Here is a 26,287-nt window from a genome sequence, read left to right as displayed (position 1 = left end):
TCAGCGCAACGTGCAGGTGACGTGGTTCTACCGCTGAATCGTAGTGCATCTCACGATAGTGCGAGCATGACTGTAGCGGTGTAGTGTGGCGTGCCTCCCGATAAGAGATAGGAAGAATACTTGATGCACGAGTGCTCGGTACTATTAGTCTGCTGACCAAGTCCCTTGATCCTTCACGTTTCCGTGGCTGCAGAAAGTTTCTGGAGCGTTTCATTCGCAGCCCAGTACTTGATGCCTGTCTGAAATAGCAACTTTGCATCCTCTTTCTTCCCTTGCTTCCGCAACAATTCGCCCAATCTAGCAACCTGATCGCCAGATCCTTGACCGTCTTCCATCGCTCGTACATACTTGCGCAGTGCTGCACGCGATGCCTTCTGCAAGGACGAATCGCTATCCGCGAGTAACCGATGCAGAGATAACAGCTGTCGAACAGCGACTTCGGAGATGTTGGCAATCTCCTTGGGATGTTGCTGGACGGTAGAGCTTATCAAGTCCAGGGCCTTGCTCAATGCAAGGGCAATCTCTGGATCGCTTGGGTCGCAGCCAGATAGCAGCATGCGGAACCTGCAGATTGCAGTTTCTACGGCATGGGGAGAGTTCTCTTGCAGGTAATCTAGCACGTGCTGCAAGATGCGTGGTATGCAGGCTAGCTGACTAAACTCGGCAAACATGTCGAAGAATTTCTCCGCAAGTTTGGGCTTGCCCTGGAACTGCTTCATGGCGGAGTCAAAGACTGCCAGTGGAATAGCACCAGTGAGCACTGGCGCAGACGCCAGGTTCTGCAGCGCCACCTCGTCCACACCATCGTCCTGCTTCAAGCTGGGATTCACATCCTCTGCCGTTACTTCCGGAAGCGCAATCATGTCTTCGTCGCCGTCCTCGTCTGTGCCTGCCTTCTTTGTACGATCAATGTCCAGACCGAGAATCTTGCGCCGACCAGCGATCTTTCCAACGTAGATGGTCTCCAGCTTTGCGTATTCCAGCCACATAACCTCGGAGTTCTTGCAGAAGCGTAGTCCTCGCTGCATGTAGCTTCGCGCATTCGTGATATCCGCCTGCGTATCCATGAAGTAGTTGGCCGCGAGGATCCATATGTCAGGCTTGGTGGGGTGGAGTCGAGCGACAGATGTGAAGATGTCGTTCAGCCGCTTGTATGCCTTGTCCTTGCGCGCGAAGTCGATGTACTGCATCCATAGCACCAGGTCACCCGAGAACTTGCGCGTCGCCCGGTTGTAGAGAAAGTAGATGGTGCGCTGGCCAGAGCCCTTGTACCGTACACCCAGGCGCTTTATTCGTTTGCGGCGGAGGGCGTCGACGTTCTTCTCGAACTCAATGTACCGCATGTAGTCTTCGGGGTGCGAGCCGCGTGCATTGATAATGTGCTCGAAGTCTGAGCGCTTCTTCGCTATGGAGCTGATTTCTTCCTATGGCATGTTAGCGAACCTGGCGTTGCGCGCAAGGCGGCCTAGCATACCCGTGTAAAGATTTTCTTGCGCTCAAGCTCGTTCAGCTCTGTCGCCGACTGCTCGAGGTAGAAACGCGCCTTGTCACTGGGTCCGGCCATGTTTGCGCGTCCGAGGTGTTGTTGCTGGTAGAGTTGGGATAGAAAAGTTAACTTCTCTAGAAAAAAGTTAGGCTAAAGTTGCTCCCGCGGGTAGCGCCTTGGCCTACGGACCTCGGAAGCGCGAACCCTGACCATTGCAACTTCAGGAGACGCGCGTGTTGGACTGCGCATCATCAATTCTCGACGCTCTTTTGCTGCCTTTTTCAGGTTCAATGGTCCACTGCTGCTGAAAGCCTACTTGAATTTTCTACCATGGTCAAGGACAAGGACGGCGACACTGTCGCTACGGTACGCGCAGTCCGGCCTCACCCCCGAGAGCTCCGCATGCTCACCAGATGTAGTTCAATGGGAAATGGATATCGTATTCGCATACCGCCATGGCCTACTGTACGTTTATATGTCCTCGACAGATATCAACGGACTAACAAATACCAAAGGTGCCTTTGTCGGAGCCCTCGTAGTCGGAATGTACGCATCTCGCTCTTTACTACCCCACGACACGGCTGAACACACACAGATGGCTACACTACCACAAGATTGTGCAAAACGAGTTTTATGTTAGTCCCCGGGGATCACACCAGACCCAGAGCCAACCATTGACGTGCCCAGGGTTACCCAGATGAATGGTTCCCATCCGTGTCCGCGACCATTGGCGACCGCTATCCTGAGCGTTCGGTCTTTATGCTTTTCATCGCTCTGACATCTGGTATGGAACGGGACACGGCGTACAAAGGAATATGCTAAGCTTTACAGGCCCAAGATTCGCCCTCGTCGGCCTTTGGTACATCTTGACCCGCCGACCCAACTCGTCCCTCCCCAAGTTCATCGCTGGCGTTGGCATCTTTCGGACCTTGACCTGTGGAGGATGGACATATGTTACCTCTACCGACGACCACGACTGGCACGACATTTTCATGATCTCATACCTTGTTGCGACGCTGCCGTGGACCCTGGGCTGTGTTGCTCTTAGCCCTAAGAACCCTACTGCCCTCAAGTACCGAAAGGTCCTTGCTGGCAGCTTCTTCGGAACTCTGGTACCGTTGATCTACTTCTTCATCCAACACAAAGTGCACCGAGTGGCTGGAGGTACGTTTGCAAATTCCACTATTTTTTGCCATCGCTAACGTCTTTGCAGCATATACCATCTACGCTTTCTTCGAATGGGCGCTGGTCTTGCTCGATGTAGGCTTCGATGCCGTCACGATGATCGAGTTCCAACACTTGGAGGTTGTCATAAAGGATGTTCGAGGTGTATCTCGCCTGTACGTTCCTCGTCTCCCAATATAGATAGACACGCATCACGAATCTATACTTCTTATGGACACTTTCTGATAAGACATGTCTTGTAGTGCGGGCTCCAAGTCGACATCCGACAGTATTCAGGAGTAAGTCACTACTGTTTCCCGAGGCTCTACGCGTCACTGACAGGAGCAGAAAAAACAAGGAAATGAACGCGACCTTTTCAGGTGCCTTTTCTTGGTTCGGACTCATCTATGCCGCTGCAGACGTGTACAACGGCGTGAGTGGCATTACGTGGTGTCATTGGACGTGACTAATTACTCTATAGTTCGTCTTCTGGTCCATGCTGACTTCACTCGGTGTCTGCGTCTGGTGTATGTTCGAATTCTCCCTTGCGATCGTGACTTCTGCTGATCATATCTAGACTTTCCTCTCTGGCACATGGGTATCTCTGGATACGAGGCCTTGGTCATGTGCACCGTCACTCCCTTCTTACTCGGCATCAAGCCCCTCCGTTACCTGGCTACTCGCTACGTCTGGTTCTTCCATCTGCTCTCGCTCTCCGGACTTCTCGCATTTCTTGCCAAGACACCCGTCAACCGACTCTTTGCCGTGGGCTTCGGTCTGTCAATGTCATGTCTCGCATGGTCTGCTACCTTCTATGCCGAACGGTCTCAACCCCATCGCCTTGAAGCACGCATTTCCGCTTTTGCTATTGGTCTGATCGCCTCTAGCATTGCGAAATTTGCCTTTTGGACGAATAACCCGATCTGGCCAATCATGCACGAGGCAAACGGCGGATGGAACAGGACTGGTTTCGTGGTAGCTCTTATTTCGATGCTCGTATCGACCAGATCTACCGCCAGTTCTGGCGCCGATGTGCCAGCTCAAGGCCCTACAAAGGGGTCTTCTGTTTTTGCCAGCTTTGGTTTGGCGGGTGTCATGTTCGCCATGCACTCGCTTCTCTCCGATTCGAGCACAATGATCTCTTGGGTATGGGAAGGTTACCCTGTTCGGGGTCCGCTGGCTGTTCCCCATGGCACCCTGACTCTACTAGCCATGGGCTTGGGTCTTATGATTGGACTGTTCGCGCCCAACCTCTCTAAGTCATGGGCCTTTTACGGAATAGGCTCTATTGGCGCTGCTGTTTTGACAACCACCAGCCACTGGTCTGGTTTCTATGGAGCCTTGGTTCTCGCCATGTACACCATGGCAGCAGCACCTGTTCTCATCTCTCATGCGGCGCGCCACTCACCAGGCCGCACATTCGGTCTCGGGTTCTTGGTGTACAACTTCATGGTTCTGTTCCACGTCTGGGTAGTAGCGTACGCGTTCGTTCCGGGCGGACCACTTGTTCGCGAGCACACAGACTGGGTTATGACAGCCATGATGCTTCAGATCGGTGCCGGTGTCTTCAGTGTCTCTGCTCAGCCGCCTGCACTCAAGAGCTACAAGGGCAAGGCGGTCATCACGGCAGCTGCCAGTAGGCAACGATCCTACTACCTCTACGTTCTAGGGGCTCTAGAGTTGATCGCCATTGCTACCGCCTACCTACGCTTCCCGTCCTACGACTACAAGCCGTACCACCCCGAGACCAAGTCTATCACAGCTGGCATCTGGACTATCCACTTCTCCCTCGACAACGACATGTGGTCTTCGGAGTACCGCATGCGCGACCTCATCAAGGAAATGGAAGTCGACGTCATCGGACTCCTCGAAAGCGATCTGCAGCGAATCATCATGGGCAATCGCGATACGACGCAGTTCCTCGCCGAAGATCTAGGCATGTACGTCGACTTCGGCCCAGGCCCCAACAAGCACACGTGGGGCTCGGCACTACTCTCCAAATTCCCCATCGTAAACTCAACCCATCATCTCCTCCCCTCACCGGTCGGCGAGCTTGCCCCGGCCATCGAAGCTACCATTGATGCTTACGGTGAGATGATTGACGTCTTCGTCTTCCACTCGGGCCAGGAAGAGGACCCCGAGGATCGCCGCTTACAATCAGAATACCTGGCTGAACGCATGAAAGCCACGCCGCGTCCCGCCATCCTCCTCTCTTACCTCGTCATCAAACCAGGCGAGGGCAACTACAACACGTACGTGGGCGAAAAGAGCGGTATGAAGGACATCGACCCGTCAGACTGGGATAGATGGTGCGAGTACATTCTTTACAAGGGCCTGAAGAGGAGTGGATATGCGCGTGTCTCTAGACACACTATCACGGATACCGAACTCCAGGTAAGTTTTTCCTTTCTGATTGCCTGGCGCTAGGAACGGCGTGCTAACCATGTCATGCAGGTTGGTAAATTCGTGGTTGGCGAGCCGGAGAACGGAAACGAGCTTCTGCATGAGTCGCAGGTTCCTGCTGGGTTGAGGTTCCCGGATCTGTTCAAGGGACAGGGTGTCAGGGGGCATAGGTATCATGTCTTTAACGAGCCTAGATACTATGCTTGATCTGTGAGCATGAACCGGAAAGAGCAGGAGTGGGAGGAAGTCTATTGAGTAGACTAAAAGTGTATGATAGTTTCAAGGAAAAGTCAATATAGTGTTGTTTCATTGCTGATGTTGATTCTTGGATACTACTCGTTTCGCATTCACTACTTGTACAGCGTTTATGCGCTGTTGCCCAGGAACACAGACGGCCCTTTTTAGAGCCATGGTAGGACGCCAATACCCATGCATGCAGTGCGCGAGCCTTGCCCACGCCTGATTCGTAAAGCGCCAAATGCCGAACCCAGACTTTTCGATCATTCCTTCATCCCTTTCATGATCATCATCGTGTCCCCCATCATAGTCTCCCCGCCTCCCCAGAAGCTGTTGGCTTCCCCCCCGCATTATGAAACGAACGAGTTGACCGGCTGTAATGTGTCGCGCTCATTTCGCAACAGCGGCGCTCAGGACCTGTGTCCTGAAGAAGCCTCCCTTTGTCCTCTCGATAACCTGTTGGTAGACGGACTGTGGTGGGTGGTTCATGACGACTGTGCCGGCTTGGTAATCGATCTTTGCGTCTACGCGAGTGTCACGGATGAGGTTGACAATCCACTTCTCGCCCTCGTCTTGTGAGAGACCGAGGCGAGTTGAGAGATCCCTAGTTGTGTGTTAGTACGTGTTTGGGAGGGGGGGGGGGGACGGAAATGTCAAATGACTCACTTGATGTCGATTCTCTGGTGAATCTTGCAGTAGCTCTCCGAGATGAGATGTCTCGCCGAGTCGACAAACAAGTCAGCGGCGCCCAACAAGAAGAAGTCGTTCTTCAAGATCTCCTCCGTCTCGCTGAGCTTCTTCTGCGCCTCTTCAAAGTCAAAGTCGATGTACAGGGCCTTGATGAAGTCGGTGACGGGGTCGTTGTACTCGTAGCCTTCTTGTCGCACGATCCTGATGAGGTCCTTGAGCTGCTTCTGGTACTGGTTCGAGTTCCTGCCACGGTTGCGGCCGGTGATGACGGCAGCGGCGAGGTAGCGCAGGATCCACGGGCAGTTGGTCTGGATGGTGTTGATGTAGGCGGGGGAGAAGAACATGTCGGTGAGGGTTTCGCGCGAGGATTCGTGGTTGAAGAGGGGGAAGAGCGACCAGTGGATCAACCAGGTGCGGTGCTGGAGCTGTGCGAGGGGGTTGTTGAAGAGGCGTGTGTCGATGATCTCCTTGAGCTTGTTAATCTCCTCCATGGCCGAGTCCCAGTTGACGGAGAGGATCTCGCAGGCGAGCTTGCCCCAGGTGGCCTCGCGTTCCTTGTCGCCGTCGGTGGTCTGCTGACGTTAGTACGCAATATGCCACAGGTCTGCATCGAAACGTACCAGAACGCGGAAGCGGTAGAGCAGCTCAGCAGCATGTGGGTAGACACCGCACGAGTACTGGAACTGGCCAAACTCGAGCAGCTGGTTGACCATGTCCATGTCGACGCCGTGGCTCTCCTTCAGGTATGCCAAGTTCTGCTGCTTGTCGCTGCGCAGGTTGGTGACGACGTTCTCGTCGTCGAGCAGGCCGCTGATCTTGCTGGTCGCCTCCTCGAGCTGGTCGCGCTTCTTCAGGACCTCGTCGCGCTTGGTCTTGAACTCGTCCGACATGTCGTCGAGGCCGTGGACCTCCTGGTGCAGCTGGCCAACGAAATCGGTCATGTTGGTGGGCTTGAGCAGTTCGAGCAGCAGCTTCTTCTGCTCGACGGTCTGGTCGGCTTCTTCATCGCTGGAGAAGTTGAGGAGCGGGTAGACGAGATGGCGGTCGAGGTTGGGCATGAGCTTGGGGAGCAGCGAGTACTGTTCGGCGACATTTGCGCCGGTTGCCGCTGAGTCCGCCATGGTGGGTGGTTGTGGCAGGTGTAAGGGCGACGTGGTGGGAGGAGGATATGGCGATGTCGAGCGTGGTGGGGTGGGCTCGGAAACGAAAAAAGCAGCCGGACTGTGCGCGCGAGGGACCCCAGGCGCTACTTCTGGAGTTGAGCCGCGAACCATGGCCGCAGCTTGCACGCCACGACGCTCGCAACACATCCCTCGACCCTCCGACACGTGGTAGATTACTTTCACCGGCACCGCTGCGTCACAATGCCTCGATTGCAGTCCCTAGCTCCGCTGCTGCGCCCATTGGCGGCCCCACGAGCGCTTGCATGCCGACAGCACTTCCGCTTCTCTACAGCGACAAGATGGCAGGCTGAACGTACGCCATATCTTCTTCTGGTACAACAGGTACATCAATTGACGCTCAATAGAACCCCCGCCAGACAGCAAGCCCATCGTCCAGCCATCCCTCCCACCCAACGCTTCTTCTCAACACCCGACATCACCCCAAGAAGCCCAACGGGCCGCCGACCTTGCCGCAGCAGAGTCTCTCACCGAAGGCGACAGCGCGCAACCGCCCGAGCAGAAGCCTGCACTGCCCTCCAAGCACCCCCGATCAGACAACAAGCCAGAAAAGACACCCTCGCAAGCCAAGCCCGCAAAGGCCGATGACGTCGCGCCCAAGTCCTCGACCGCGCCCTCAGACACAGCCGACACAACATCGACGCTCCAGAAGAAAGTCGCCAAGAAGCCAAAGACACCGCGCGCCCCCAAGTTGTCTCTACCACCGCCCAAATACGCCGTCTCGAGATCTGCGAACAAGAACCTGCCCATCTATACCGACTATAAGCGAGGCGGCAACTTGCATCTGACGACAGTACGGAAGATCACCGGCGACATATCTGCCTTGAGGGACGAGCTGAGAGTCTTCCTGAACAAGAAGAACGAGGACGTCAAGATCAATAGCGTGACACAACATGTCATTGTCAAGGGACATCACCCTGCCGAGATTGCTACATTCTTGAAGGCGCGAGGCATGTAAATATTGGCAAGAGAGGGATTGTGTCGCGCAGAGAACGAGTGTATATACCATGCTGTAGTACAGCCTGTATCATATGGAAAAGAAGGTGTACGAGTAACGTTGGCCATGATCATTCAATCAGTACAATGGACTATCCCGTCGCATCAGCGGCGTAGAAGCGGCAAACCAGCTAGTTTGCACAACATCGTGTCTTTGTATCTTCGAGTCAAAGGTGAAGCCTGGTTTCCATTTGACTATGGACAAGATCTAATCTATATCCCCAGAGCACTGGTAAAAGGCTTCTCAAATGTCCTTGCAATCCGTTCCATGTCTCAAGTACCGTGCAGCAAATTCTTTTGGTAGAGGTCAGTTTTGTCTTGTAAAGTGGATGTGAACTCGAATATTACCATGAAATCGCGCTGCGCCATCAGTGAACCTGGACAGGCGATCAAGGAGGAGGGCAGCATGTCCAGCACTGACCAAAGTAGCACTCCCAGCGGCAAGGCTTGAACTTTGTTGCTACGTTGGCTGATGATACATCGCTGGAGTCGCTGGAGGCGTCGCCCATATCAGGCATGCAGACCGCCCAGCACTGACCGAAGTAGCACTCCCAGTGGCACTTGATCCTAGTCCTTGAAACAGGGTCGTTCATCACAGTCTCCTTCTCCGCTTCTTGATCACAAACCAGTCCGCAGAGCGACTTGTCAGTGTTGCAAATCTCGCGGCAGATCTTGTATGGAATATCTGGAATGCTCTCGATGGCAGTCTCGGTCCCAGCTACTGGCTCGAGAACGGGCTCGGTCCAGCAACTATCAGAGGTCAAGTCGCAATGGTACAGGAAAGCATTTCCAACTTGCTCGTTGTTCTCCAACTGCGTATGGTGCGCAGTGACAGAGATGGACGTGCCAGCATGGAGCTCGGTCTCGTTGATGACGATCGCGCCGCTTGCTTCGTACGCGGCCACTTCAGCGTCGTCGGTACACTGACGCGTGCACGTCACGTGGAAGCAGATCCAGACGCATTTCTGTGCAGCCTCACGCTTAGTCGCTGAAGCCACAGAAGTAGAAGAGACGTCGGCAACGACACTCTCCATGGTGGCAGGGTCTGACGCATCGACCTGCTGAGCTTTGTGGCAACTGCGACTGCATACGTTGCACTATGAGGCTGTCAGTCTATCTTCTCTCGCAATCAAGAACGTTATGGGAGTTTGGCGCGCCACCTAGGAGGTAGCGCACCGAAATAGAGACTTACGTCGGGGTCATTGCACCGGATGGGCAAACATTCCTCTTCGGTGAGCTTGTTATGCTGGCAGAACAGGTTGATGTATACGCATCGGTAGCAATTGGAGTCAGTAAAGACATCATCCCCGGGAATGGCGAGTGAGGTGTCGCGCTTAGCCGCTGGAGCCACAGAAATAGAAGAGATGTCGGCAACGGCCGCCTCAACCGTAGCGATCAAGGCGTCGTTGGGGATAGTGTCCGAGACATTAGTAGAGTCATCGAAGGGTTCAGCGCCAGCTAAACCAACGCCAGCACCCCCGATGGGTGGACAGTGTGGGTTGCACTGTCGGCAATTCTATGCATTGTTAGACCTTGCTTTCACCCAGCTTGACCCATCTCACCGATGCGGGTGTGGAGGTGGTGAGAAACTTACCAAACTGAGGCACCATAGTGTGTCGCATTTGTACCCGCTGAGCTTGTTGTCCTTGCAAACTTTGCTAATCGCGGTCAAGCAAGCCGGACAATTGAGACCAGCAGTCGAGACTCCATCGGAAGTGGCGATGGGTGAAGCGGAGGTCACTGTGACCAAGCTGATGAGGAGGAGAGCGAGCATCTTGAAGAGATTGAACACAGCCATGGCGATGGTCAGAACTGTGTTTTCTTGTGCGGGCTCAAGAGAAGGTGGGGAGGGGAGAAAGTATAGAAGAAACAAACAAAAGGGAAGCACAGCCCGGGGCGGATCAATGCAAACGGAGCGTGAGTGTGACTGGGGGAAATGAGGTGAGATCCGAGGACAGAACGTGTTTGCTGTGGTTACTCGGTGCAGTGAGCTGGCGTGCGAGCGCGCGGGTGCGGTCTCGTAATTGGCCCAAGTACCCCCGTTCTAGGGTACCACTCGAGGTGTGGAACGCGGGGGTCGAGAGGTGAAGGTCAAAGAGAACGACGAAGACAGACAGAGCGGATACAGTATACTTACGTGAGTACTAATGGATTACCCAAATAATTTGCGAGGTTCCCGTGCCTCTAGCTGTCTGTCGACATATCGCTTGGGCTGTCAAATGGTCACATTACTGTTGCGGCTAAAGGCTAAGAAGCAGTACCAATATACTACCGATGGCTACCATGACTGTTGCATTGCCTTATCGCGCTGCGACGTAGATTTGAGAGGCGAGCGAGGGTTGGTGGAAGTTGAGCCGCAGGGTTGGGCTTCATCGGCGAGTCGTCACATGCACACTGGATGATCATTAGTAGTCTGGAGCATGACACTGCTACAAACAATACTTTGTACGTGTAGAACATACCCCAACGTGCAGTCGCAGATTGCAATCACATGGTGAGCGGATCCTGACGCTCACGTTGCCGTTGCCGTTGCCGATGCTTCCACAATCGTACAAGCCGGGCCTATTCACGCGACAAGACGCGTTTTAAGCGACAAAGACTACAACATGGGCTCTACAGTCCCGTGATGATCAGACCCTGATGTGCTACTGTCGGTGTCTGATGCGGCAGGGTTTCTCTTCGCATGACCGTTCGGCTCTTCATCTGCTCTCGACGGGTCGACGTTGAATTTACGTTTAGGCTATGATCAGCCATACCTACTTGAGCAGATCCGATGCTCTGGATCCATGTGGCAAGAGGTCTGCGGGGGAGTCATACCCACTGACAAGCCACACGGTGGTACTTAGCGCGAGACAATGGTAGGACCGACTGGTCCGCGGAGCATGCTTTCGCTGGACCAATCTCGCTTCAAAGCATTCGTCTCAGTCAGTCGCATACCAACCGTTGAAAGTTTCTCCCGGATACAAGTGGGTATATCGATCGATTGTGTAAGGCTACCCGCGTGCTGGCTCAGAAATGCCATCATGGTCCATGCGGTTTCGCTAAAACCCGATCTTGCAAAGAGAATCCGATCCTACCGCACTTGTGTATGGTCCACTGCCGTGTGATCGATGAGCTGCATGCAGTCTTACGTAGACACGCAACGCGCTCGAAATCTTGCATAGCATATGCTATACCCGTATCCCTGTATTCGACAGTCTTATTTTTTTCTTCCTGCTCCGTCCCTGACATAGTCCCCCACGAATGTCTTCCCGCAGGTATCCTAAATACACCTCCTTAGACTATTTCGACTGCACGTACCCAAACTAAGTTGCTGGCGTGGAGTTTCCGTCAGTCACAATTGATATCGGAGGTCATGAGTTGACTGTATGGGAACCATTCTCATGCAAGAACGGCAATGGAGCCTGTCGGTATGTCTCTCGCTTGCCGTGTTCTGACGCGATATATGCTAACACTTACACAAAGCAAGGGCGTTCACCAAACAGGGCTCCGTCGGCTTTTTAGATGGTGATGCTGCTAGTCGAATTCGGCCGTGTGCTAGAATCGGGTTCTAGGAATGGGTGGGATTGCGACGATTATGTGTTCGTGCAGAAGCTGCCGTTTCGTCGGGTCGGTGAACCGCCTCTCGTAAGCCGTGGTACGCAGTCGGCGAATCCGGCTTTCAAACGTGCTCGTAGGAACTTTGGAAGCCTCGACGATAACAGGTGTGTCCAGATCGCGTCGGTGACGCGCGTAAAGGAAGTGCAGGACCAAAACTGTTGCCGTAAGATAAGAAGAGATATAGGCTGGACGGCGCCTGCGCTTGTGGAATGTGGCTGCAATGCCGGAAATCCAATATCATACTCGGCCTGAGCTGGCACCTTTGTTGGCGTCTCACCTTCCGCGCTCTATGTTCCGGCTCCGACCTTTCCAAGTCGATTCTGAGTATGCCGGGGCGCAGCTGCAAAAGCCCAAGGGTACAGGGTCCTCTACCAAGGGATCCGCCTATAATTCAGGCATTCGGTTCACCGTCGAGATGTGTATGTATTCCCAGCCTGCGAAGCTCACGCTAAGCAGTGCTAATGTAGTGTCGCACGCTTTCACTGCTTCCGGAACTTGTGTCAGTCGGTCTTGGGTACATGGTCCGACTGTACTCTCTCAGAACTCGGTGGTTGCCGCGACTGGCCCGGTGCATGCGGCAATTGGACATTGTAGGTAAGGCTAAGCAGTGTTGCCAGCGGGCAGGGTATATGGATGGTCTCGGCTAGGACGGATTCGCGTGATCGGGGAGTTGGTGAGCGCACGCGTGGACGGCAAGACAACACGAGCGTTGAGGATGGTAGACTCGTCAGGGTGCGAAGGTTCTAGTTTCCAACGTCGAAACGAGGTTCTGAACTATGCTAATCTGAGCAACTCTTGGCGACGCAGTTCGAGAGGTAGGTCAGCAGCCCCGATGCAGATGCAGTCTGCGCTTGCTGTGGATCGTGACCGAGCACAGCTGGAGAGCGGTACTGGTATTTCAAGAAATACCATAGCCTTCGTGCTGATGAGCCTCCTTGGGTAGCTATTCAACCTGCTCAAAACCTCGATTCGAATCAGTCTATTCGGACTAGAAGCATATCCGGCGGCCAGTTGTCAAAACATTTGACCGACGGACTGGTGGGACTGGGCTGGTCCTCGAGATCTTTGGGCAGATACGGCCCTGCGTACGAGGCACACAAGACAATGGGTGCATAGCGAAGCCTCAGCACCCGATACCCACTTACCTAAGCAGCTGGAGAGGGTTCGGGATCCGAGCGTCGCTCTTCTACGGGCTCTGACTGGCTGCGGGATAAGATCCCGCAGCCAACTTTCACTTAGCAAGGGCCACCAGCATTGAGCGGGTGAGGACCAGTATCGAAGATTGGCCACGCCCGACAGCATTCATTGAGGTGGTCATGGGCTTTGCACGAATGCCGTATCTTCAGTACACAGTCTAGTCTATGAGCAACAGCGTGACGTTGCACCCCGATCCACCCAGCATCGACCGACCGACCGGCTATCGAACGTTTTCGACGGGTGAGTTATAGGCTCAACTCCCTTTTTCAGCGCGTCAGAGAGTAAAGCATATGCTCTGGCAAATGACTAATGTTATCAAGACTACGTCGGAGAGTTGACCAGCCTGCGACTCCGTAGCATATTCAGCCCACACTTGCCTCGCCTCTACGTGCCCTGCTTGAGGGCTCTTGATTTCTGTCCAAGATTGCCAGGAGGGCCCTACAGATGTCACTGCTTCGGTAAAGGCTACGCGCAAACTCCAGAAGTCGTCCGAAGGGTCTCTGAAACGACACAATTACGTAGTTGTGGTACGCACTTCCGATATTAGCCATTTTGTCGATTCATGACGAGCGCCATCGTCGAGGGATCGAGGCGAAGGGCACATCCCCACTAGCTAACACGGCGACAGGTACACTTCGATTCGAACCTTGGATTCGGATTTCCTATACATGGGGTAACTCCGGTTGCCAGCCTACACATAAAACGTATTACTGACTTAATACAGTAAATTCCGCTCTAGGAGCGGCTGGTAAGTGGATCCATGAGGTTGCGGCGACAAAGTCCGCTGATCTGCACAAGCCTTACATGTCGAGCGCGCCGCGTCAAATGTCAGTGTCCTGTCCCCAAGCACTCCTTCCCGTACTGATAGTCCACCCAGGTGACGAGACCCGTCCAGTATGCAAAGCATGCGGCAAGAAGAACCGTCCCTGTCAGTGGGAGGAGCCTCATACTAAGTTCAAGGACTACCGGCCAGACGGGCCCTCTTCCAGTCGATCTGCCGCCGGCGGCACTGATGAAGAAACCGAGACCAAGGAGGACATGATGGATGTTGACGGTGTCGATGGGGTGGATAACATCAATCGAACAGAAGATGCTGTTCGTGCAAACAGTTTCAGCGAGGAAGGCTTGAGCCGGAACACTTCACCGAGAAGGCGGAAAAACAGTCGGACCGATGGGACATCGGAAGGCCCATCAACCAGCGTCTCCTCGCCGTCGGCTCAGCTATCGCCAGGCTCGCCTTACTTTGTTCCCCGATCTAAGAGCACAACGGGCGGCGTGTCGGTGGCGAGTCTGCTGCAGTCGCACGACCCGGACGGCATGCCAGAGGGCTCGCTGCCGATACATACCCGCCAGGCCATGCAACAGCCGAATGCGCACTCGCATAACCGTAGAGACATGCTAGATGGAACCAGAAACTACTCACCCCTGCCAGTTCCTTTGACGCACGAAGAGGCATTGCTCGTGCACCACTATACCGAACATCTTGGACGCTGGCTTGACTGCACCGACGCCACTCGTCAGTTTACGCTGGGCGTACCAGAGAAGGTCAAACAATGCCCAGTACTTTGTCACGCCGTCATGTCCTTTGCTGCTCGCCACTGCAGAAAAGACGCGACAGCCGAGGCAGCCTATCAGCGCTGCATCGCCCTGCTCATCGAACGATTGAATGAGCAAGCTGCTAGCCATGACGAAACGCTTTTGTGTGCTATTGTCATACTGCGATTCTACGAGCAGCTAAATGGTGCGTACTGGTATATGCATTGTGCCTCTCATGCCTAACAAGTGCTTCCAGTGCCGTCCAGTACTGGTTCTGACGACGAACAGCACCTCGCAGGCTGTTCGGCCATTATTCGATCTTCTCAGGGAAATCACTACGTAGATCCATCAGCGCCCACGTTGCGCGAAGCTGCTTTTTGGGTTTACGTCCGCCAGTGCCTCTACAATGCCACTATCAATCAGCAACCCCCGGACATCGATTTTTCTTTGCAGCTACACCCAACCCCAAGCTCACTACGAGATGCGCATCCGCTGGCCCGACTAAGACTAGAGACGGCCTGGGCCAATCAAATGACTTGGAATCTTGCATGTGTCGTCAACTTCTGCTTCGACGGCAAAGAGCCACAAAACGAGAAGGCTTACAAAATGCGGCGATGGAATGAGCTGTGGGACCTTGTCCAGACATGGATGCACGGTAGACCGGAAGGATTCAATGCAATTTTTGAAGGCCCAGCCGGCGATCAAGGCTGCTTTCCCGAAATTCTGTTCACAGCCGACTGGCACGGTAAGTTCTCTGACATGCCTTTTCACGCAAATGCTCACAAGACCGTCAGCTGTATCGTTTGGGTTCTATCATTTTGCCTGTATCATGCTGCTTCGATACAAGCCAGGGCCCAAGTTCGCGATCCGCAATGTCGGCAGCCTGTCTGAAACAGATGTAAGGACCAAAGTTACCAAAAATCACAAACATTTGCTTATTGAAGTAGAATCAGATCTTGACGCATGCTCGCGCCATTTCCGGGGCTAGTAACAGCTCACCAGAGACTGTCCCACTAGCTATCACAGTTTGTCACACCATCTTCATCTGGGGACCTCTTGTATGCGATCCAAAAGAGAGGGATCAGGTAGTCCAGCTTCTGAACAACTTCGAGAAGAACCACGTGTGGCCGACGACGTGGATCAGTAACGCATTGAAAGCTGAGTGGGGTATCCCAACATCCTCCACCCCTGTGGCTTAATACTATGAAGTAGATACTCGAGCCGGCATGAACTCTTGGTTTATGGAGTCAATTGCCAATGACTTTCCTCGGCCTAGGCAGAACCAGCTTTGGTCGGTGGTGGGTAGGACCACGAGAGAAAGGTGGATGTGGAAGATGACGAAACCCATACAAGAGAGTTAGTGTGGAAAACGGAGCACTCAGCGTCTGGCAGCCAGTACCGTCGTGTTCATACCATGTCCGCGAATTATCATGGTATAATCTGAACCAGCTTTGGATGCCATGGCCAGCTGCCTGTATTCCGTCACCTTGTCCTCTTCAAATGTCTCCAGGACTCGACGCAGAAGTCCTATTTTCATGCGAGAACATGGATGTATGTCGTAGTCCGGGAGCAGCCAGCAGTCAACCGAATTTGTGCAATCCGGGAAAATATCTTCCAAGGATTGGGAGCTCGGGTAACAATTCCGAGTAGAACAAACATAATGCCACCGCTATATCTAGCTCTATAATGACAATGTCTCTATGAAGAGAAACATTTTCCTGTTGTGCTCATGTCCGTTTTCATATTCTATCATACGCTCCAAAGAATTCTTTCAAGGTAATGTCAGACCCAGAGCTATCATGTTCGGCTCAGTTCACCGATAATCGCCTGAGCTATACGCATGTACCCGTGACCGGTGGCCAGAAAGATGTGAACCTGTTAGTCAAGCAAGCTGGACATCCTGTGTGGCGTAGGACATCTAGATCACTAAACTACCTGTTCTGTACGCTACCGCATGCAATTACCGTGATTAGGCGCTTGATCACGATGCCTGTGTTGAAACCTTCCTAGACCACCCCCTTCTAGTGGTATGAAGCATACTGTTTGCCTATAGTCTGCATCTGGACGATGTTCGGAATTTACCGGATGTTCGCATGTCGTCCCAACATGCTACGGCCAATTCGATCGTAATTGAGCTGGCTGGAGCCAAGACAAGAAGCTATCTCCGAATCTGAAGCCTCGCAGGGAATTACCGACATCTCGCAGCTTTTGCTCACTCATTACACGTCTGGAAACGCTACCTGAGTATTACCTAGGTATGACCGTGGTGCATAAGGCCTTGTACAACGCATTATGCCTGCACTCCGTTGATATGTAGCAGACTGGCAATAGGCAACACAAAGCGCATTTTCCCTTATGAACCTGTTTAGCATGTGCCTGGTTGCTGAGATGGGATGTTGAAGGGATGACCGTTGGGTAGCTACGTCACTTCGCGACCGGATATTTGTCCCGGGCCAATCCCTTCGCGTAAGTCGTAACGAGGTGCCAGAGCACGGTCACGAGAGTCTTAGTATAGCAAGTCCTCATCGGGTTCGTTGAGATTTGCATAGCGCGACGCGGATACCCATCCACCCCAAGGCGTACTTTTAGCATACGTTTCTCTATGCAAAGCCCCATATGGGGCGATAACCCGAGATGCCTTGGGTGACGCCTCAGTTATACGCCACTGGACAAGTCCTACCTTCAGGTGCCCAGGTACCTCCAGGGCTCTACCATTTAATGATCTTCGCCTCCCGACCTGAAGCACTCATGCGTACTTCTTGATTGAACAACAGTCAAGCTTAGCATGCGTCGCAACGACTCAGTAACAGATCATGGAAGCTTACAAGATCATACGAGAGAGACGATGAGGAGTGCATTGGACCTCCGGATTCTAGGGGTCTGTTGCGGAAGTGGGCTGAACGAGCTTGACTTCGCACTGGTCCGGTATCTGCAAGCTTCCCCTAGTGCCACGCTGTACCTAGAGCTCATCCAAGTTAGTGCTGTTCGTACTTTCGCTCTGCAAATGCTGACGAAAGACAGTGCGGTTCGCTACCTACCTCACCTCCTGTTCGAAACCACATCCTTACTTCCCTCCGCGAAGTTGAGCGCGACTCCTCACTAGTGACACGCCTCAACGCGCTGCTCGGTTACTTGTTCTCCAATGGCATTATCACTTTCTGTGAGAAGTATGGCATACCGCTCGCATCCATAGATCTGGTCGGCACACACACATCGGGCTTGAGGCGACCTGACATGCCCGAGACGAACGACCTGAACACGCACCCGCTGGGATGGAATGCCAATATAAGCACTGAGATTGGCGTCAACACTGTCTTCGACTTTGCTGTCATTGAAGCTTGCTCTTTGAGGCCTCAAGTTTCCCCTGTCGCCTACGTTGATCAACTCTTCTTAAGACACCCTTCCAAGCTCCGAGCATGTCTGAATATTGGCGAGCTCGCGAATTGTAGCTTCATTCCTCCTTGGTCGCAGGGAGACGCTCGAGGGACAAACTGTCGCGACTGCGGGCCTGGAAGCGTGTTCATTGACTACGCCATGAAGTACTGCACTTCAAACGACCGTAACAATGACAACGACGGGAGATATGCAGCGCCGGGGAAGCCTAATCAAGCTATTGTCACACGGTTCCTCCAGACGTACGATTACTCTCGCGTCTTGCCTTCTTTAAGCGTAGCCCGGGAAATGTTTGGCGAACATGAAGCCCAACGAGTTGTTGATGAGTGCATCTTCATGAAACTCTCTGAAGCAGACACCATCGCTACTGTTACCCGTATAACAGCCGAGAACATCTTGAAGCAGTATCGCAGACTTCTCGCGCTCCGCATCCCTGCCAGCCAACACGTCGACGAACTCTTCATCAGTGGCCCGAGTGCGCGCAACGCGAACATCATAGACTACCTCGAAGCGGAGCTCCCCGAGAGCGTGATAACAAAGCCATTCGACGATATAGGCATACCAGGCGATGCAAACGAGGCCGTGTGTTATGCGCACCTTGCTCTGGAATCTGTGTTGGGACAACCCACACGCAGTTCCGCCGAATTATCGCGGCCTTGGAGTCAGTCGGGTCATGATGCTATACTGGGCAGGGTGGCGCGGGGCGAAAGTTGGGAAACCCTAACGGCTCGGCTGCAAAAGTTTGGCGATGGGAAGCCTCGCAATTTGGCGCACAACGTGGAGATTATCGGTAGCATGGAACCGGTCATCAAGGATCTGGGAACAAAACGATGAAACGAGCGTGATGATGGGAACATGGGGCGTTGAAGGGGCGGACAGGATAATATGGCAATGCTGTTCTTGTTGCCTGGGGCAAAGCGGTGCTGCGCTCTTTTCCGCGGACCTTCTTTGAGGGTAATTTTCTTACGTCACAGGGAGTATGGATCTCGATGCACAACTTGGTGAGGTGTCTGAATAGCAACGCACGCGTACACCTATCATGCTGGCTTTCATGCGCTTTTACATCCCAGGTGCTCCTTTCGCAATGCTTCCGAATGAAGCTTAACTTTAGCGTACTCAGGTATATGGCTTCATGGCACCGAATACAAGATTGCTCCCGAGATCTAACATCTTTTTTGCAACTAGCATGAAGCGATGGTATCGTTCAGCAATCGCGACGTCTCAAGTAGTAGCCGCATTATGTACATGCACGATGGGGATTTGAACTACGTGCGAGAAAAACACATGACGAACTTCGTGAGTACTACAACACCACTTTTTCAACGTGAAGTGCTCTTTACAGGATATTACAACTATGATGCTGTTCGAAAGCTACGAATGCTGGATTGTGCCTTCGATTTACACCATATTCCACACCAATCTGTAACGCTGATCACAACGTCTAGATATCCGTTACCAGAGCTTGGCGGACAGAGATTGGTGTTCTCGAATAGGCAGACCGGGAGCAATCAAATCGCAGTCTTACTTCTACCGTGACGTTACATAGTCATCGTTAAGCAATGCGCAACCAGACAGTCGTCACGATTCGGGGTGGCGAGACACTTTGCTATGTGCACGCCTAAAAGTTTGCGTTGCACGCCGCATGTGCACAACGTCTTTCACCAGAGGCGAGCAGGAGTGACACGCTCATCATGCATCATGCATCATGAGACCACGTATCGAAGGCCCAGTCCTTCGATCGATTGTACCATTCAAATTCCATTCGCAGTGCGCGAAACTCTGATAAGAATCATTTGAATCATCATTTCGCTAATTACAAAATGTACTCGCACCCTTGCTAAAACTAAGCTGTCGCACTTTTTCTGTTTCAGACCGCGGTTGCAGTGACAGTCTCGTTTTGTTTGCCTTCGATGATGTCACGCATGATGCGCGCCTTCTGTTGCTCTTCCGCCTCACTGCTGACATCCTTGAAAACCTGGTCCATCTCCTCCAGGGTCTTACCAGATGTCTCTGGGACGACGAAGAACGTGAAAATAAAGGCGAGTCCACAAAAGACGGCGAAGAAGGTGTAGGCTCCGAAACCGGTGTTTTGAACAAGAGGAGGAGTAATCAACCCCTGGTATACAGGTCAGTCACTAGCCACAGACAGTAAAGACGAAGGGCAAACTTACGATGATGAAGTTGTTGAGCCAGTTGGAGCACGTTGAGAGCGCGACACCCTTTGCTCTCAACGAAGATGGAAAGATTTCGGAAGGCATAGCCCACGGGACGGGACCCCAGGTAGCACCGAAGCTGAACATGTAGAAGAAGAGGAAGGCGACGGCAACCCAGCCTTCCACTGCAAAGTCCAGCCATCTTCCACCAAACTTGCCAACCAAAACAGCGATGATGAGATGGCAGATAAACATGAGAGCGGCACCGGTGAGGAGCAGTGGCCGGCGCCCGAAGCGGTCCATAGTCCATAAACTTGTTGCGACACCAACGAGCTGCGTGCAGTTGATGATGCCAGAAAGTAGAAGCTGCATCTCGTAGTCCTGACCCAGCGTTTCGAAAAGAGAGGGCGAGTAGTAGATCAACGCATTGATACCTAAGGTAGTGTTAGTAATTTATCACGTCGTAGTGAGAACCTTGGAAGGAACATACCAACAAACTGCTGGAAGAACATGATGCCAACTCCGACGACGGTGCGCTTCCAGCATCCATGTCTAAAGCAGTCGAGCCAGGACTGGACCTCAAGCTTGAACTCATTCGTGCGAGTTTTGGCCTGTAATTCAGGGTGCCTCTCAACGCTCACTTCGTGGTTGAAGGTAACTTCGGCGCGGATCTCGCACCATTCTTGGAAGATACGCGGGTCGTCAGTGGGAAGCTTGCGGAGCTTGCCTAGTACGACTAGGGCTTCGTCGTCGCGGCCTTTACTGGCCAGCCATCTTGGAGAGAAGGGTAGGAAAACAATACCAGCACCAAGAATAAGACCAGGAATCATCTGAATAAGGAACGGCAGACGCCATGACCATTCGCCAGCCATGAAACGCGTACCATAGGTCGTCCAGAAGGCGATCACGATGCCGAGGACGATGCTGAACTCCTGCAAGACAAGAAGAGCACCGCGGATCTCCGGTGGGGCAATCTCAGAAATATATAGCGGGGCGATAGTTGCAAGACTACGCGAAGTTAGCACCTATCCCTTGTACAAAGATGGCTCGACATACGCTCCAATTCCCCATCCTCCAATCAAGCGTCCGACCGTTAACATGGCGTAGTCCATTGCTGCTGTTTGTAGAATACTTCCGACCGTGAAGATAATGACTGCGACGACGATGGAATATTTCCTGGAGAGTTTGTCTGCAATCCAGCCGGCAAAAAGAGCGCCGATCAGTGCGCCCAGTTCAAGCATAGCAGTCATCAAGCCCTTCCAGAAACCAGCTCCTGAGGCTTCACTCGAGACACGCGGGAAACGGCCGAGGAATTGATCCATGACGAGCGTTACTGAAATTACACCCTGATCGTATCCAAAGAGAAGACCTCCAATCGTAGCGAAGGCTGCACACATGGCAACGTAAGGGTTGGAGAAGAGACCGCGGAAACCTGGCTTTGGAGTTAGCCTACGTGTGGCTGGAGTTCCACGAAGTGATATGCATACCTGTTGGTCCATAGGGTTCCCGAGTCACCATTCCCTGTTTGCTAGGGTACGGAGACATTGCCTCGCGCTGCTCATAAGGGGCGCTCTTGATCGAATCTTGTCCACCCATGATGACGTACAGTGATACGGGTCGTGTTGTGGTGAAATCGCCTATGTAGTGAATGGCCTGGCCAGGAGAGAGCAGTGAATGCGAGGAGGCAATCGACCGCTTTATGCACTTTCGATATCTCGCTTGATGCCGCGTTAACTCTTGTCCGGTGGGTCCACACCATGTACAGTATCTGCCAACGCTAGTGCCAGGCGTCTGACTGCCGTTAAGCGCACCTCCGATGACTTCCCAGAACGAACGCCAAGGAGTGTGAATGGAATGCTAGAAAAGACCACGGCCGGCATTTTCTGGAGCGGCTTCACGTTGGCTAAGCTTTACACCTACCTCTTACGACCTTCTGTCTGTTAGGTTCTTGGGCGACTTGAGATGCAACCGCGGTGTGCGCATGTGGGGTTCGTGCTGTTGAGGCTACGCCGCTTGGATCGGAAGATTCGCTCGAAGTTTCTGTGGGACCCTTGTGTCCGAGACTGACCGAGCTGCTCTGCTACGGATCGTGAGAATCAGTAGCAATTGCATGATGAACGTCTTGATGCTAATCTTGAAATTAGATCGCGTGACATTGTGCTCCGAATTTGCTTCTGAGAGGCTGGCATTGGCTCCGCAAACCTTCAAAACCCCTGCTGCCGGCGTCATACGCCCTTCTCCGCATCTTCAAAGGCCGCGGTGACCGTATGGGGTGCTCGGAGACCCCAGAAAACGCGCGCGAGCGTGCCAGTGCTACCCCGGATTTCCCAAAATTAGGCTCGCGTCGTTCCGCGCTGTGCAGTCGTCCAGTTGGGTAAACGTCCTTTCAAAGCTGACCATCCCAAGGGAAAAGCTGCCGGCGAAAGTGGAGGTCGCGGCGGGAATTGCTGCTTGAAGTGAAGATTAGTGGAAGCTAGGCGCTGGGCTAACCCCGATCAGCATCGGAAGGAAAGAGTCGCCGACAAGTGGGCCGCGCTACTGAAGGGACAGTAATTCTAACCGCCGACCTGTCATCCTTCCGATATCACGCACGACGTCACTACGTCTTTCGATCACTCATCAGTTCAGTTTCAGTACAGGACAGAAACGTGGGGTCTCCACATTCCTTCTCACACGTTCATCTGGGGGAAAGTACGGCGACTTATGTTCGTGGTCTCCCCAGACACTGTAGAGCGGAAGCGGAGTGAACTCTTCTAACCCCTGCACCCAAGGGAAGGATATGATGCATGTCTCGTATGCACTGCACATTCGATGGCGGCATTCAATAAAATTTATGTGTCCCAATGCATACTTCGGGGGACGAAAGGATGACATACCGGAACCGCAAGAACGAGCAGATGGTATTCCGTTTTATGCTTCCATTACAGCTGCTCTAACACACTACAAGGTACTTGTCCTACCCTCGAAAGTTTCAAAACATTCATGACATTTCACCTCATCGATGTAGCCTCGTCATGCCCACAACCAGGCGCTCGTCTCCATGAAAGCCCATCCTCTCCCTCTTCATCAACATAGTAATGCGATGGGTGGTCGAGACGGGCCCGCCAGCACGAGGGCGTACAATCTTTCCTCTTCCTCAACTCGTATCGTACAGCGTGAAAATATCCTAAGGGCAGGTCCTCCAATCGCTCCCTTAGAATGCCGCCCAGAGGCAAGAGGTACGCGAACATATCCACCAAAAACGTACGCAAACGTGAATTAGACCTCGAAAACTCGTACGTGTATAAGATGACATCGTCTATCTCGAGGCGCCAATCATGGATATGCACATGGATGAACGCATCCATGACATCGTTCATCCAACGCCTGTCTTCGATCACCTCGCCAAAGATGTATGCGCGAGCCAAGAACTTGAGAGCCTTGTCAGAGGTAGAAGGAGTGAGTCGACCAAGGGCAGCCATGGTAGGAAGCACGCCACGATCGAGCCATAGCACGTATTCATTGACCACTCGGTGGGAGAATTGTTCGCCTGCGAAGTGAATCCATAGTCTTCCAGCATCTCGGTTGACGTTTGCAGAGAAGTAATCCGTGTTCCTCGCAAGGGTGTGTTCGCGAACTTTCACGACTCTATCGTACCGATAATTTGCGTACAGCTCTACAACTGAGCCAGGTGTACTGTCTAGGATCAGAAGATGATCTTAGATATCTAGTGCAACAAACTTACCGTGAAAGTATTGCCCGACTGTCAGGCCCGAGTATGGGATAATCCCTCCTGATGAGTTGGGACAGGCGCCGGTCAGCTGGCATTGGTTGAGATGTATCTGGTTGTACTGGTCGCGCTTGGGTTGGGTTTGGTTGAGGTGAATTGCGCGGATCTGGACTTGATCGAACCGGAGGCGTTGCAGGCACGTTGGATCTTCCGAGTGGTGTTCCGTTTGCTGGACCATTCACATGAGTCGACCTAGCCGTGCCATGGTTGTTCCGCTCTGGTTCCAACGATCGCTGGTTCTCGCTAGATTGTGCGAGATCGTTAGACTGCGGTACTGGCCGACCATAGGGAAAGCCCCTTCCTTGGTTCTGCGGCCCAGTGGAAGCTGACGGCGAAGCGGTAGAATTTTCCAAGATTTCTCGAAGAGGAGGTTCGGCCCTACCATGAGACTTCGGCTCTGGGGCTGACGAAGACAATACTTGTGTCTGGGCGCCTTGTTCGCGGGTTACAGTTTCAGGTTGGGCCGGCGGCTGTGGCTCAAACCATGGCTCTGTCTGGGTGCCCTGGTTTTGGGTAGGATTCTTAGGTTTGACTGGGGCCAACGGGAGTGTCCATGACTCTGTTTGAGTGCCTTGAGCTTGAACAGAAGTCTTAGGTTTGTTAGGCTCTTGTGACTGTGCTGGCAATTGTTTCTGAGCCTGAATGGACGCCTTGGACTTGGAGGACTGTGCCGGTAGTGGTGTCTGGGTATGTTGAACCTGAGTGGGTGCCTTGGACTTGGAAGGCTGCTGTAACTGTGCTGGTGGTGGTATTTGGGTGTGTTGGACCTGAATAGAGGTCTGAGTTTTGCTCAGCAAATGTGGCTTATCAGAAAGGGGTTGCGCAGTCGCAGGCTGTTTTACTATTTCCTGAATAGGTGGTCCAAGTCGATCGTTGTGCTTCGGCTTTTGGGCAGGCAATTCCATCGACGCTCGTGCTTTGTTCCCCTGATCCTCGGAAGGCTCATGGATTTCTCCAAGCTTTTGTTTGGGCGGCGGCGGCGACAGCGTCCGATGAGCTTCGAGAGGAGCTGATGACTCGTCGCTAAGAAGATCCCCAGGCGCTTCTTCATCCTCGACCTTTGGGTAGCGCACAAGGTTATCAGTTGTAACGATTGTACCCTGCTTCTCTTCGCCATCTGTTACTTTCAAGTCTTCTTGTAATGTCTGTGACCCGAGCGAAATATGCTGGAACTTATCGCCTAGATCATACTGAGAGTTTGTGGCATCTTGGGGCTGTCCAGCATCTTGAGACTCCGCAACATCTGTGATGTCTTTCTTACCAAAGGACCATGCGTTGGTAGGAGCTTTGCTATTAGGACGGGCATCACTAGATACATCTTCAGAATCTGGTCCCTTTCGCGCCTTCTTCTTTTGCGTTGATGGTGTTGTCGTCCAAGGTAGCTCAGTCTCGGCGATATCGGGCTCTTGCTGTGGAAGCTCGCCCTGCGGGTCGTCGTTCTTGACTGGCTCAGTTGCAGCTACCTCCTGTGTCTGTTCTATAGTCGGCGTGGATTCGATAGGCTCTTCGGAAGTTTCGGCAATGTCATCCGCTTCGCGTGTTGCATCGTCCTCGGCATCATCACGATCCCAAGCTGAGGAAGACTTTAAGTCGACCAAGGTTTCGGTCTTGCTCTCTCCTTGCTTGTCGCTCATGCCGCCCCGTTCCTTCTTTATCTTGTTTGCATTGGCCAACCCATCGGCGCCGGGGGCGTTCTTATTCTTGCCCTTCTTGCCCATCTTTGTGATTGCTGACGTTTGCTTAAGGAAGGAGCTCAAGTGACTCTTGATGGAGCTTGATGAAAATTCTGGTTGAGTAAAGCAGAGTAAAGCAGTGCAGTGGTGAGGTATTGAGTCGAGAAATCGAGGGGTTACATAGGCCAGGGGAGTGGCAGAACGACAGCTACTCATTCGGTCGGTGCAAGTGCACGTACCTATTGGAGACAGCCACTGGAGACTGCGATACATTCTCCAGTGTGTTTGCAATAGCGGTGATGAGTGAAAACCGGCCGAAGTAAAAGACATTCACAATCGCGCATCATGGAGTACGCTGGACATCTTCCAGGCATCGTCAAAACTCTACAGTGTAACCTTTTGGGGGTAAGTGAGGAAGCTTGTTAGTTCAGGCTGTATCGCGAGAAAAGTATTGATTGGGAAACTGAATCTTGAAAAGGCCCCAGTGCCGCCTGACGGGCTCTCTCTTGTTGTTAGAGAGAAGCCTCCTTGTACCAAAGATGCGCACACATGCTGTGACTACAGGCAGATTTTATTGTAAGGTAAAACTTAAACAGGCCTACAGCTTACGTTAAGACAAAACTTTACGAAGCATACAACCTAACGTTAACGTGGGCTCTACACGCCTTTGTCCTTTGGGGGGCACGAAGGCTGGTGCTACATCGTTCCTCTTGCCTGAATAGTGAACAGCGAAAATTGCCAACCTTTAGTCGCTGACAGTATTGTCACCAGTGAATGGCGTAGACCAAATCTGTATGCTAGAGACATGT

The 26,287-nt window shown here is 52.8% G+C and overlaps 9 protein-coding genes across 9 annotated transcripts; 4 read left to right on the top strand and 5 right to left on the bottom strand.

Annotated features, from left to right (window-relative positions):
* Nucleotides 1–30: 30 nt before the first annotated feature.
* On the bottom strand, nucleotides 31–1,690 carry BKA58DRAFT_149246 (U3 small nucleolar RNA-associated protein 6-domain-containing protein). The gene is made up of 2 exons (XM_046164751.1): nucleotides 1,475–1,690; nucleotides 31–1,424 (listed from the first exon to the last, which is right to left on the bottom strand). The coding sequence occupies exons 1-2, from the start codon at nucleotides 1,562–1,564 to the stop codon at nucleotides 174–176; spliced, it is 1,341 nt and encodes a 446-aa protein (XP_046026204.1). The 5' UTR covers nucleotides 1,565–1,690; the 3' UTR covers nucleotides 31–173.
* BKA58DRAFT_382341 (calcofluor white hypersensitive protein precursor) lies at nucleotides 1,626–5,369 on the top strand. Its single transcript, XM_046170092.1, has 12 exons — nucleotides 1,626–1,852; nucleotides 1,906–1,951; nucleotides 2,002–2,032; nucleotides 2,082–2,121; nucleotides 2,174–2,270; nucleotides 2,318–2,650; nucleotides 2,700–2,826; nucleotides 2,914–2,949; nucleotides 2,999–3,083; nucleotides 3,132–3,177; nucleotides 3,228–5,044; nucleotides 5,105–5,369. Exons 1-12 carry the CDS (start codon nucleotides 1,817–1,819, stop codon nucleotides 5,258–5,260), a joined length of 2,850 nt encoding a protein of 949 aa, XP_046026203.1. The 5' UTR covers nucleotides 1,626–1,816; the 3' UTR covers nucleotides 5,261–5,369.
* Nucleotides 5,370–5,680: 311 nt separating this feature from the next.
* Nucleotides 5,681–7,101, bottom strand: BKA58DRAFT_438726 (eIF3 subunit 6 N terminal domain-containing protein; the record flags this gene model as incomplete). Its single annotated transcript, XM_046173613.1, has 3 exons — nucleotides 5,681–5,894; nucleotides 5,957–6,552; nucleotides 6,601–7,101. The coding sequence occupies 3 exons, from the start codon at nucleotides 7,099–7,101 to the stop codon at nucleotides 5,681–5,683; spliced, it is 1,311 nt and encodes a 436-aa protein (XP_046026202.1).
* A 107-nt stretch (nucleotides 7,102–7,208) lies between these two features.
* Nucleotides 7,209–8,307, top strand: BKA58DRAFT_149098 (mitochondrial large subunit ribosomal protein-domain-containing protein). The gene is made up of 2 exons (XM_046164750.1): nucleotides 7,209–7,456; nucleotides 7,509–8,307. Exons 1-2 carry the CDS (start codon nucleotides 7,345–7,347, stop codon nucleotides 8,117–8,119), a joined length of 723 nt encoding a protein of 240 aa, XP_046026201.1. The 5' UTR covers nucleotides 7,209–7,344; the 3' UTR covers nucleotides 8,120–8,307.
* A 239-nt stretch (nucleotides 8,308–8,546) lies between these two features.
* BKA58DRAFT_400832 (uncharacterized protein) lies at nucleotides 8,547–9,955 on the bottom strand (the record flags this gene model as incomplete). Its single annotated transcript, XM_046171621.1, has 3 exons — nucleotides 8,547–9,254; nucleotides 9,350–9,673; nucleotides 9,752–9,955. 3 exons carry the CDS (start codon nucleotides 9,953–9,955, stop codon nucleotides 8,547–8,549), a joined length of 1,236 nt encoding a protein of 411 aa, XP_046026200.1.
* A 3,667-nt stretch (nucleotides 9,956–13,622) lies between these two features.
* Nucleotides 13,623–15,689, top strand: BKA58DRAFT_438723 (uncharacterized protein; the record flags this gene model as incomplete). The annotated part of the gene is made up of 7 exons (XM_046173612.1): nucleotides 13,623–13,627; nucleotides 13,679–13,702; nucleotides 13,753–13,781; nucleotides 13,832–14,695; nucleotides 14,747–15,235; nucleotides 15,285–15,388; nucleotides 15,438–15,689. The coding sequence occupies 7 exons, from the start codon at nucleotides 13,623–13,625 to the stop codon at nucleotides 15,687–15,689; spliced, it is 1,767 nt and encodes a 588-aa protein (XP_046026199.1).
* A 1,586-nt stretch (nucleotides 15,690–17,275) lies between these two features.
* On the top strand, nucleotides 17,276–18,717 carry BKA58DRAFT_400830 (uncharacterized protein; the record flags this gene model as incomplete). Its single annotated transcript, XM_046171620.1, has 2 exons — nucleotides 17,276–17,464; nucleotides 17,512–18,717. 2 exons carry the CDS (start codon nucleotides 17,276–17,278, stop codon nucleotides 18,715–18,717), a joined length of 1,395 nt encoding a protein of 464 aa, XP_046026198.1.
* Nucleotides 18,718–19,600: 883 nt separating this feature from the next.
* Nucleotides 19,601–21,735, bottom strand: BKA58DRAFT_149034 (general substrate transporter). Its single transcript, XM_046164749.1, has 5 exons — nucleotides 21,524–21,735; nucleotides 21,093–21,468; nucleotides 20,527–21,044; nucleotides 20,055–20,470; nucleotides 19,601–19,999 (listed from the first exon to the last, which is right to left on the bottom strand). Exons 1-5 carry the CDS (start codon nucleotides 21,630–21,632, stop codon nucleotides 19,751–19,753), a joined length of 1,668 nt encoding a protein of 555 aa, XP_046026197.1. The 5' UTR covers nucleotides 21,633–21,735; the 3' UTR covers nucleotides 19,601–19,750.
* Nucleotides 21,736–22,672: 937 nt separating this feature from the next.
* BKA58DRAFT_456203 (uncharacterized protein) lies at nucleotides 22,673–25,523 on the bottom strand (the record flags this gene model as incomplete). Its single annotated transcript, XM_046174590.1, has 2 exons — nucleotides 22,673–23,711; nucleotides 23,761–25,523. The coding sequence occupies 2 exons, from the start codon at nucleotides 25,521–25,523 to the stop codon at nucleotides 23,027–23,029; spliced, it is 2,448 nt and encodes an 815-aa protein (XP_046026196.1). The 3' UTR covers nucleotides 22,673–23,026.
* Between the last annotated feature and the right edge of the window lie 764 nt (nucleotides 25,524–26,287).

The sequence above is a fragment of the Alternaria rosae genome (genome assembly GCF_020736505.1).
Source record: "Alternaria rosae strain MPI-PUGE-AT-0040 chromosome Unknown BKA58scaffold_4, whole genome shotgun sequence".
NCBI classification, from domain to species: domain Eukaryota; kingdom Fungi; phylum Ascomycota; class Dothideomycetes; order Pleosporales; family Pleosporaceae; genus Alternaria; species Alternaria rosae.
This window is presented reverse-complemented; position numbering and strand designations above follow the sequence as displayed.